The sequence below is a fragment of the Engystomops pustulosus genome, chromosome 2 (assembly GCF_040894005.1).
Source record: "Engystomops pustulosus chromosome 2, aEngPut4.maternal, whole genome shotgun sequence".
NCBI lineage: Eukaryota > Metazoa > Chordata > Amphibia > Anura > Leptodactylidae > Engystomops > Engystomops pustulosus.
The window spans coordinates 99,751,442-99,764,281 of record NC_092412.1 but is presented as its reverse complement, the minus strand read 5'-3'; the positions used below and the strand labels follow the sequence as shown (position 1 = coordinate 99,764,281).

The 12,840-nt window shown below is 38.9% G+C and overlaps 1 protein-coding gene across 2 annotated transcripts in view; it reads left to right on the top strand.

The window, feature by feature from the left end:
* The window catches only part of GABRA5 (gamma-aminobutyric acid type A receptor subunit alpha5), a 122,890-nt gene extending 110,757 nt beyond the window's left edge, over nucleotides 1–12,133 (top strand). The window contains exons 9-10 of one of the 2 annotated variants that reach the window (XM_072135696.1): nucleotides 4,007–4,218; nucleotides 6,980–12,133. In XM_072135696.1, the coding sequence (XP_071991797.1) occupies nucleotides 4,007–4,218; nucleotides 6,980–7,303 (536 nt within the window). In that variant the 3' untranslated portion in view covers nucleotides 7,304–12,133. Of the gene's footprint in view, nucleotides 1–4,006; nucleotides 4,219–6,976 lie in introns of both variants that reach the window. The other variant, XM_072135695.1, reaches the window with a different exon arrangement.
* Nucleotides 12,134–12,840: the final 707 nt, after the last annotated feature.

Below are 12,840 nucleotides of genomic sequence, written 5' to 3'. Positions count from 1 at the left end.
CCGGTCGACACACCTACGGCCTCTGCTACTTTGCTCACTTTCATTCGTCAATCAGCGATTATGATGTAGTGGACTTTTTGAATGATTTCCTCGGTAACCACGTCTGCCGGGCATCCTGGTCGCTCCTCATCAAAAATGGATGTTTACCCACGTTTAAATTTGTTGAACCAATATGTAACTATGGTCATAGATGGCGAAGTGTCCCCATAAACAGCATCCACCTTTGCTTTTAACTGATGATTAGATAGATGGCTGCACACGATGATAACACCAACTTCCTTCAGGGGCACCCTCTGTCCTTAAACACGGGTACTTAGGTATTCAGAGCACATGCCCCCCAGTAACTAGGTAGTCCCAGCAAAAAAAAATGATAATACTTAAGTACTTGTGCTTCATGCAGCCAGCTTCTCATTGTTCCTGCGCTCCTCTCCATGACCCAGGCAGCTATGGAGAAGTGGACGGTTCCTGGGTCACACAAGGTATGCAAGCAGCGGTAACATCACTGCCTGCGTCCAGTGATGAGCACTGTGTGTGTCTTAGATGCACACAGTGCCCATGGCCCGCTGGCGCACCTGACAGGGGGCAGCACCGCAAGTGGACCATCATACAATATAACTGCATCGGCGCAGCTGATGTATTTCTGCCGGAGAGCACCTAATACTGTGCAGGACACTGCCGACGTGATGACTTCACACCGCCAGCATCCCTGCTGCTGCACAGGAGACGCTGCTCTCACTCTGAAGAGGAGGCAGATGTAGAAGATGCGTGCACCGCTTGAAGTTAGCTTTTATTATTTTATTCTGGCCACTAATAATGTGTATTTTAATAATTAATGGGTCCTGTCAGGGGTGTATATTAATTAATGGATCCTGGGGGTGGGGGTATATAAATTAATGGAGCCTTGGGGGGGGTTGTATATTGATGAATGGACCCTGGGGGGTATATTAATTACTGTATTCTGGCTGGGGGGGGGGGTCTATATTAATTAATGCAGCCTGGGGGGTGTATATTAATTAATGGAGCCTGGGGGAGGGGGTATATATTAATTAATGGAGCGTGGAAGGTATATTAATTACTGTATTCTGGCTGGGGGGGGTCTATATTAATTAATGCAGACTGGGGGGGGGGGGATATATTAATTAATGGAGCCTGGAGGGTATATTAATTACTGTATTCTGTCTGGGGGGGTGTATATTAAATAATGGAGCCAGGGAGGTGTGTATATATTAATTATTGGAGCCTGGAGGGTATATTAATTACTGTATTCTGTCTGGGGGGTGTATATTAATTAATGCAGCCTGGGGGAAGTATATTAATTAATGAAGCCTGGGGGAGGGGGTATATATTAATTAATGGAGCTGGGAGGGTATATTAATTACTGTATTCTGGCTGGGGGGGGGGGGAAATTAATTAATGGAGCCTGGGGGGGGGTATATATTAATTAATGGAGCCTGGAGGGTATATTAATTACTGTATTCTGGCTAGGGATGTATATTAATTAATGGTGCCAGCGGGGGCGTATATTAATTAATGGATCCTGGCTGGAGGGTGTATATTACTTAATGGATCCTGGGGGGCTGTATATTAATATTGGTATCTTAAGGTTCTGCCCTTTTAATGCCACCACATGAGTTCACTGCTAAGGAGCACAGTGAAGCGCTGTCGCCCAGGGGCCTACTGAAACCTGGAGCCGGCCCTGACAGTGCCCAACACTATTTATTAAAGATTTGCCTGCGAGCCAAATGCAGCCATTAAAATAACCTCCCGACTCTGGCTCCTGACTAATTGGCTCCCTACCCCTGCTGTAGGGAGTAGTGACCGAAGGATGAGGCTAGTTTGTGTATTATCTGTCACTATAGATACATAATAGCAACAAAGTCAGTGATGGAGCAACACAAAAGTTCACCCTCTCATTGAAGGCATTTTCAAAGCTTCACTGAGAGGGTGAAACATTTTGCTGTAAAAATGTCATCCCTCTTGGATTTGAAGTGCTTCTGCACTGTTGATTGTGTTGCTGTTTGTATGGTAAGGCCAGCCTTCTAGAAGCCTGAATCCTGAAAAAAATTTAAATGAGCTGCTCCATGAGACTTTATTTGTTTGTTGATATGGATATATAGGGGGAGATATATCATACTCTGGTGCTCGTGCATTATAGAGACCACCTTCCCCCCACTTCTTCCCAGAAACATCAAGAGGTTTAGGCTTCTTGAAGTATCTTGCGGGTGGTGCGGCCACCGGTTAAAACTACGCCAGGTTCGACTGCTGCTATGGATTTATGGAGGGGTATAATACACAGGTATAATATAGCAGACACCTCTGTCAAAGACAGGCTGTAATAGATGAGTATAATATACACAATATACCACAATACAGTTGCATATTGTATATACGTGATCAAATGCTCTAGATTCAAAATACACAAGCCTCCTGAAAAAAAACTGAAAATAATTATTTTAAAGTTAAAATGTAGAAATAAAAAAATTCGGATCACCTGCCTTTCTGTAGTACGCTTATGTAAACAACACAATCCCCTGTATCCCCCTCCCAAAATGCCTGATCTATCAAAATATAAAAATATCTCATGTGGTAAAAGTTTTAATGGACAAAAACTTCCAAATCACTGCTTTTTACTTTTTTCACCTATAAGTATTTGGATAAAAAGTGTTGTGCAATGCTTTAAGAACCAAACTTACCTTGATAATGCCATAGCTACATTGATGCAGAAGCATATCTTGTTTAATCCCTGATGAGTGGTTTTGCTGAAAAAACTATTATAAAATTCAGGACCTTTGGAAAGCTGGATGCACATTACACACAGAGCTTTATGAACAGCTAAGACAGGACTAATCAACCTGAGCTGTATGTCTCATACACAGCAGCTGGGGATGGTGCAGCAATTGTTTATATTGCCTAGCAGGGTGAACAGTAATCATATAATTCTCTGGTGCAGTGCAAAACTGATGTGAAAGAAAAAGCACTGAGCCCAGGCACAGAACCAGAGAGCATAATTATCATAATTTTATAATTGTTTTTTTCAGCAAAACTACTCAACTCAGGGATTAAACAATATATGATCATGCATCAGTGTAGCTACAGCATTCCCAAGGTATGTTTGGTACATAATGCATAAAATCAAATGGTAGGTTTCCTTTAAACAACTCTTTATACCAAAGTATGAAACAAGTTACTGGTGTCAGAATATGGCAATGCAAATACATTGGGGCACATTTACTAAGGGTCCGCAGCCGCGAATCCGTCTGGTTTTTCCCGAATATTTCTGCTTTGCGCTGTATTTCACTGGATTGTGGCAATCGATTTTTGGCGCAATCGCGCTGACTTTCGCGCGACAGAAATCGGGGGGCGTGGCCACCGGATAACCCGAAGGATTCGGAAAAACCGCAGAATTTAAAAAGCCATTTGTGTCGCAAGATCAAGCACTCACATACACCAGAAAAAAGCAGGTGAACTTCGGGGGACCTCGGCGCAGCAGCGACACCTTGTGAATATCGGCGCACGGACCTTAGTGAATCCCGGCAGAACCCGAATCAGCGTCGGAGAACCCGCGGCTGGATCGCGACTGGACCAGGTAAGTAAATGTGCCCCATTTTGTTTTCAAAGTTCAACATTTTATTTAAAGTTATTAAGATGAAAAAATGTCCTTGATAATCCAAACAATAAAGAAGAGGTGTCATTTGGACCCACAGTTGCAAAAATAAAGCCCAACAAAGCAAAATGGCACAACTGTGTTTTTGTCTATTACACCAAATGTTAGAATGTTTTCCAGGTTTATAGTACATTGCATATAATCTTAAATGGTGGCACTGGGAAGTACATTTTTTCCTACAAATAACAAGCCCTATATAGCTCTATAAATGAAAAAATACAAAGTTGTGGCTTTTGTATTCAATTTATTATTCAATTTACAATGTTATTTGTATGCACTGCCTTTTGTTCAATTTACAATTGTATTATTTAAACTGATCTAGATATTTTCAACTTTTAAAAGGTGTTACAACAGTGCTAACCATGACAACATTGAGCATAAGTGCCAGGAATTCCCTGCCAAAGGTTGCATATGCTACTGCAATGGACTGGTTTATAGCTGTGTGCTATGCCTTTGTTTTTTCGGCACTTATTGAATTTGCAACTGTCAACTACTTTACTAAAAGAAGCTGGGCCTGGGATGGGAAAAAAGCTCTTGAAGCAGCAAAAATAAAGGTAATTTGTATTTTATTTTACGTCATATTGGTTTAGTTTATTGAATGTAAAGGGGTTGCCAGTTTTTCAATATACTTTCTATCTCAATTCCCCATAGTAGTATAGATCTCTTCATTCTTTATCATTCTATAGGAAGCTGCACCGTTTACTACTAGTGGATAAATTCTGCTCCATTGTCATATGATGTCACACAGGTGCACTGCTCATTATAACACACAGCTATGATTAGTTACTTATAGATCCAGGCACTGTGACTAGTAATCTTCTTATATTTGTTATCCATGGCCTCCATAATTAACAATCAATTAAATATGAGGTGCAATTTCTTACATAGAAATCAAGCTGTCAGAAAGCTCTTTACATAAAACAATAAAAAGTTATACGTAGGGAAAGTCCAAACAGCACATCTAATAGAGGCAATGGTGGGTGCAGGCACTCAGAACCAGGCTTCAGGTCCTCCAACGTAGGTAATTGAAAGTAGGCAGCACTCCAAATATAGTGAAAAAAACGGGTGTTCTTTATTCCATGTTAGGGTACAGTGAAGTACAGAAGCAGCGACGTTTCGGCTCCAAAGAGCCTTTCTCAAGCTTGAGAAAGGCTCTTTGGAGCCGAAACGTCGCTGCTTCTGTACTTCACTGTACCCTAACATGGAATAAAGAACACCCGTTTTTTTCACTATATTTGGAGTGCTGCCTACTTTCAATTACCTAATAAAAAGTTATAGATATTTGATGGTGGGTAGTGAAAAATGGAAATGCAGAAACTAAAAAGGGCCTGCTTGTTCTATCTTTTAACAGTGCCATTTTTTTTTACTATACTTTGAATTACATTTTTCAAATTACATTTTTATTGAACAAAAATAAAAAAACATGTGGTAGGTGAAAATATAAAACATTATCAAATGTAGAAAATTAATTTAATATTGAAGACAAATAATGCAACTATTTTAGATCTATATTTTTTTTTTACATTGGTAAAACCCTTTGAAAAAAATATCTGAATTTGCAGTATCACCCATATTTCTTGTACAGATTTGTGTAAACTGTCACTTTTTACAAGACAAGCTGATGTTTTTATTAATACTATTTTAGAGAATGTATTGCCTTTTGATCACAGGGGCAAGCCCACTAGCTCTATGAGCAGACCTATTTGTAGGACGTCCATCACATTTATCTGAAACAATCCCTTTCCACTGAGTTATTGGACCACCACCATCCACTGTGGGCTTTACTGTAGGCTGCTTGATGCTTTTCTTTTGGTCTAGATAGAGATTAGGTGGGCACTGGGTGAACGATGCACATCCCCATAAATTCTAGCAGATCTGCCATACTACTGATGCACAGTAAATATTGGCCACAATGTGTGCATAATTATTGAAGTTGTATGACTATTGGCTACTAGTATCAGAATATAGGAAAAGGAGTTCCTCCAGCTCACCTTGATCTGCGGTAATTTTATCCGCTTGCACGGATCCACCCCGCTGCAGGGCAAAACAATTCCAGAGTAGGAAAAAACGATTCCAGGATCCAGCTATTCGCAGAATAAAACCACCTTTATTGTGTTCGTATGGCATCCATCAAGTAAAATACAGGTGACATGGTACAATCATCGTCAACGCATTTCTAGCACAAACCAGTGCTCTTGATCATGATTAAGAGCACTGGTTTGTGCTAGAAACGCGTTGACGATGATTGTACCATGTCACCTGTATTTTACTTGATGGATGCCATATGAACACAATAAAGGCGGTTTTATTCTGTGAATAGCTGGATCCTGGAATCGTTTTTTCCTACTCTGGACTAGTATCAGAATGACTATTGACTAAAGAGGGCTGTGTTACTATTGGCTAATGGGCCTCCATGACCTTTTGCAGTTTTGTGACTATTGTATCACCAGGAAGGATGAAGATCTGCCTATTGCCACAACATACGGTGTGTGAAAACACATGCACACTGCCTGTACTTAACAATGACGAATTGGCCAAATCCACATTTTGAAAAGTTCACTCATTTCTAATTTGGACCATTAAAATCTTAATTTCTGATGTTGATAATTGCCATTCTTTCCATGGTGGTAAATGAATTAGCTTACAGACTTTCCCAAAAGCCATAAAAAACTATTAGATCAATTGAATTGATATGTCTCATATCCCCATTTTAGGGCTCATTTGATGAACAATGACGCTGATCATATTACTCATAGTTACAATACTAAATAATTATGGGTTGATACATAGAAAAGACTGACCTAACATTCTGCATGGAACGTAATTAGCTACTCTTTTAGAACAGGCTCTCTCCCTGTAAAGTCAATGGGGCAGATTTATCAAGCAGTCTGAAAGTCAGAATATTTCCAATTTCCCATGGCAACCAATCACAGCTCCCCTTTAAAATATTCATGAGCACTGGTGAAATGAAAGCTGAGCTGTGTTTGGTTGCCATGGGCAACTGAAAATATTCTGACTTTCAGACTGCTTGATAAATCTGCCCCAATGTCCAATCCATATTTCACTCTATCTATTAATTTCAACTACTGGGAAACTCCTGCCATTAATATGAGGATTTGTTGGGCAATGCAAATGAATAGATGGGACTGTTTAAGGCTATCACAGGTATATTTCACTAGAACAAATTACCCCTGTGTTTTAGCTACAGTAGCTTGCAGTGAAAAATGGATAATAGCCAAGTTAACAAAAAACAATAATCTTGTAAACCTAAATTTATTTCAATCATTCTTATAATTTTCTATTATCAAACAGAAGAAAGAGCAAGAATCTCTTGGAAGAAAGCCTATCAATACATATGGAGGAGGAAGAATAACATATACACCTAACATTTCCAAAGACCTTGCAGCATCTGTCATCTCAAATCCTGCTTCCTTGCATATGAAAGCTGAAGACAAGTGCCCAGAAAACAAAAAGACTTATAACAGTGTCAGTAAAATTGACAAAATGTCTCGAATAGTTTTCCCTGTCATGTTTGGAACTTTCAACTTAGTGTACTGGGCGACATATCTAAACAGGGAACCTGTCATCAAGGGGGCAGCCTCGTCCAAAGCATCTCAAGTATTGCCCATTCATATCTGAGCCATATATTTGCACCTGACTATACCAATGAAAGTAATACAGTAGGTCCAGGACATTATTTTATGGAACACATACAGTAAGTTATTTTTTGTTTGCTTGTTGGCATGAAACATCACTGGCTCTATCTGCTCATCTGAATATTTTACCTCATTTTTTCAAAGACTAAAGAAATAACGCCAAAAACTTGTGTAATTTCTGTTGCGAATTTAAACAATTAATATCATGTCCTTTTTTATCTATATATTGTATCCAATTATTTTCTAGATAGCAAACTTAAAGAGAACATGTCATGCAAATTAACCAACACAAAATAAACTTAATTAAAAACTATGATAAAACGATTTAAAACTATATAAAAAAGATTGCCCTTCTAGCTAAATGGCTCAGCTACAAAAATCAGTTTGTAAACTTATATGCAACTCACATGACATGAGCCATTCACACTAAGCGAGTCATGCATATTAAATTTTAGTTGCATTGCCCTGCCTTCTTGTTCCTAATTGACAAGTACCATGATATTCTGCTGTATGGAACATTGGGAGAAAGTTCTGTTACTTTATTGGGCGCTTCATGACCAGGATGACATCATCTAAGGTCTTGTTACATTTGCAATGTCTACACCCTGTTTGTATCTGATGAAATGAAATCACAGCAGCTGCCAAGGAGGATGGAGAGAAGTAGAAGTCCGTGGAGGATGAGTAGAAGTACAAGTCCGTGGAGGCATGCTGTGATTTCATGTGATCAAATACATACACAGGGTATACATTGAAAATGTAACAGGACCTTAAATTATGTCATCTTGGTCACATGACTTTGAGTGCTAGCTGATTTAGAACTCTCTTAGACATGTCAATGAGGAACAAAGATGCAGGGCAATGCATGTACATTTTAATATGCATGACTAACTTATATGCAACTCACCAGATGTGAGTCATACACTAAGTTTACAAACTTCAGCAATGGAAAGGATAAGTACACATCTATTAAATCATAGTTTTTAATTAAATCTTTATTTTGGGTGGGTTATTTGCATGACAGGTTCTCTTTAGGGTGCAGCACTATGTATTATAACAGTCATTAAAAATCAGCAAACCTATGGAGAAAGACAGTAGGATATTTCTGTGAACCTTTAGGTCTTAAGCCATATTTATTAACCCTAATGAATTACAACGAGTATGTGTCTAGTTTTATTAGGACAAACATTGGTCTGTCAATGAAAGTTTCTCTTAAGGACCATTATTTCCATAGGTTTATATATCAACTATTACAATGTACTTTATTATGTTAGGACAATGTAGTTAATGTATGTGCCATATATTTTTTAAAGATACAGTATTTTGATGATTGGAGAATTATACAATAGATTTTCACTAACCAGTGTACTGCATGTTAATAAGATGCAGAATAGCTCTAGTATGCTAGAGTCAGCATTGCCTTCTAAACGTCACATATTTGAATGTCTTGGCTTAGATGGAGGACACATTGTGACCTCTGTTGCTGGTGTATATTCCCCTTCAGTATTCAGAGCATTGTTTATTAGTATGTTAATGTGCCATGTATCAATGTTACTTTGTAGTCCAGATAACTTATCTACAAATATGTGCATCGGTTTGCTTCTATTAAATGAAAATGTTCAGTGGAGAGATTCTGTATTCCAGCATGCATCATTGAAACTAATTCATTCAGCACTGAATACTGAGCAACTGTTAATAAAACCAGAATATGAACATGTATGTCACAAATACAGATCAATCAGAATTCTAAAAAGCGGCTTTTACAGTCTTTTCTGCTTGCTGCCAGCCATGCACGATTTACTTTTAGCATTACATTTCATGGGAATCTTTATTTGCTTTATGAAAGTGAATCTTTACGTTTTAGCACTCCACAGTTTATATCTATGTAAAGAGTAATCTAGCAAATAATTGTATCTAGAGGTGCTTTCACATTTTCTCGGTTGCTTTCTGGAATATGTGTTGCCTCACAGACCTGCTCTATCTATGTACCTGTCACCTAAGCTCTCACACTGCTTTAAGGTAAAAGGAAACCATCAAAAGCTTTAATGCAGCTGTAAATTTCAATGGCCTTGAAAGTGTTCCTGCCATTTCTGTATATGGAGTATTTTTCTAAAAGATTTGCAAAACATTGTGTTTTTTTAAGAAAACTGCTTCTCTAGTGCCAATTATAGGATAACCTATAGCTCAATGCAAAGCTCTTTATAGATAGGAGTAAACTGGCAACTCTCCTGATGTGTCCTGTTTTGTACTTCCAATAAGTATGTTTTCTTAATATTCATAGGATATGAATAAGATATGACATAAAAAGGCATCTTCTCATACAGTAAGACTCTTAGTAAGTAAGTTATAGCATTCTATAGCAGAGTATGAGGTTACTATACATCATGTTAAGCGGCACAAATGTCAATATCAATATGTTTTATGTAATGGAAAAAAATAAAGATATTTATTTACAAAAAAACCTATACAACATGTTGAACTGCTTCTTCTATTTTATGTGCCAGCCTGGGGACGGAAGGACGTAACAGACCCCCATTTAGTGGCTAGTGTAATAATTTCCTACAATAAGTGAAACTTATTACACTATGCTACAACATGGGATACACCACACCCACAATACATTAATAGCTTTCAATACATACTAGAATTTGTAGGAAAAAATACAGAGGAATGGTTAATTGCAGAGTCAGAAAACAATATGTTCCATTTATTTCATGAACTATATTTTATAATATAAGCTTACACAGAAAACTATGACTGTTACTTGAGTTATCTGTAAAACCAGACCCAAAACATTTCCTACCTGCTGTAGTTCTAGAAGGAGAGAATATGTACCTTCCCAGGGGCATGTTTTAATTATTTGGTGCAGAACATTTTCAAATGGTCAAGATAACACATAAAACATGCAGCACCTACAGTATGGCTTTCAATGTATAGATGAGTACTTTGTACCTATTTACTGTGCCTATTGACCATAATGCAGGTCTGCCACCTACTGGTAGAGCTGTATAAGAGGGAAGCGGAGATAAAGCATGATGTTCTATGATAATTCATGATCCAGTAGTTCCGATGACACTGTGGGCCTTATTTACTAAGGGTCGCGGATCGCAGTTTTGTAGGACTTTGCATTAATTTAGGGATTTGCGCTACTTTGACAGGTGTCTGCGCTGAGATTGTGTCACACGCGAACGGTTTGTCTGCGCTGGCTTTCATGCGGCAGAAATTGGGGGTTGTGCCGTCGGACGATCCGGCAGATTCGGACTTAGCACGGGATTTAACGCTCAAATTGTGTTGTAAGACAATGCACTTACATGCACCAGGAAGAGAATGGTGAACTCCGGCGGACCTGAGCAGTGAAGCGACACATGCAGGAAGTCGCGGCACAGTGCATTATCATCAGACAATGCACTTTCTGTGAAAACCTCGGACCTGAAATGTACCCCTGTGAGTTTTTTGTTAAAACTTGTGGATATCCAATGTTCACCCTTAACTATACTGAAATGTATTGGTTTAACAGTTTCTTCAGAACTGCTAGATCATGAATACTTTCTCTATCAGACTATATGTATGTCTCCTTGCCTCCCATCTTTGAGGAGCTGTCTTTAGATAGCTGGATAACGCACCCTGTAATAAGAAAATAATGGAAATCATCTGAACCACTGTAAAAACTGTTGAATACTTGATATTCCCCCCTTTTAATGCTATGTTACTCTTTACAACTTTAGAAGTGGTTATTATTGTAAAATCTATTCTGAGTTCATGCTGATGATCCTTCTATAATGAATGTAGTAAAGCATTTGCCTTGTGACTCCAACATTCATACAGGATAAACTATCAATTTAATCTAGTTGTGTACGAGGTTTTGAGCATATTATATCAGATAAATAGTATAGGTACGAGCTGATATGTTTAGGCAGGTTACAGTGTGGTTTAATGAGCTTCAATAGATTTTAGTCTTCTCTTTAAATGTAAAGGTGTTTCACAGATGATATGTCATTTACACACATCATTTTGTACTGAAATACAGAATTGTATTGGATCTTGTTTCTCACCTATATTCTTTCTTTATCCTTTATCATCTGTAATAAGCTATTATTACTGTATTGAATTGCTTTTACAGCACATGCATGATAAATGCATAATACAGTATGTCATTATAGTGCAATGTATTCTATTCAGTATTTGTGACTAATTTGCTAGACCTCCTATTTATTAGTGTGTATACTAATATGCACACAGTGCTCTATGTGGTTGAGGGATACACCAAGCCACATAAAATGAATCAAACAATTGAGGAATGTACTTAGGAGCGTACACTGAGCATCAAATGAGCCTTGAGAGTGAATCGTGAGGGCTGTTTATTTTGACATTACACATTATTCATATATACCATATATACTCGAGTATAAGCCGACCCGAGTATAAGCCGAGACCCCTAATTTTACCATCAAAAACTGGGAAAACCTATTGACTCAAGTATAAGCCGAGGGTGGGAAATGCATTGGTCACAGACCCCCCCAGTATGTAGCCAGCCTGCCCCCAGTAGTATACAGCCTGCCCCCAGTAGTATACAGCACTTCCCCCAGTAGTATACAGCACCTCCCCCAGTAGTATACAGCACTGCCCCCAGTAGTATACAGCCTGCCCCCAGTAGTATACAGCACTGCCCCCCAGTATTATACAGCACTTCCCCCAGTAGTATACATCACTGCCCCCAGTAGTATACAGCACTGCCCCAAGTAGTATACAGCACTGCCCTCAGTAGTATACAGCACAGCCCCCAGTAGTATACAGCACTGCCCCCAGTAGTATACAGCACAGCCCAGCATTAAAAAAAAATAAACTTATATACTCACCCTCCGGTGGCCCCGACGTGCAGCGCTGCTCCCCCGATGTCTGCGCGGGTCCTTCTGTCTTCTCTAACTTCTCTAAGTTAGAGAAGACAGAAGACGGGCGCGGAAGCCAGAAGAGGACCCGCGCGGACATCGGGGGAGCAGAGCTGCACGTCGGGGCTACCGGAGGGTGAGTATATAAGTTTATTATTTTTTAAATAATTTTTAAAGGAAACCTACCATTTCAGATCGTCGGTGCCGAAGCGGCTTCTGCTATAAAGTTTAAAAAGAGTTAAAACCGCGATACCGCGGTTTATAACACTAACGAAACTAAGCACCGGCACCAGCTCACCCTGAGCTGGTGCTCGGTGTTTACAGCTTACACCGACGATCTGAAATGGTAGGTTTCCTTTAAGTATATAAGTACAGTGCCTACAAGTAGTATTCAACCCCCTGTACATTTAGCAGGTTTCATAAGAAGCAAATAAGTTAGAGCCTTCAAACTTCAAACAAGAGCAGGATTTATTAACAGATGCATAAATCTTACAAACCAAAATGTAATGTTGCTCAGTTAAATTTTAATAAATTTTAAACATAAAAGTATGGGTCAATTATTATTCAACCCCTCGAACCACCAGAATTCTGTTTGGTTCCCCTAAAGTATTAAGAAGTAGTTCAGGCACAAAGAACA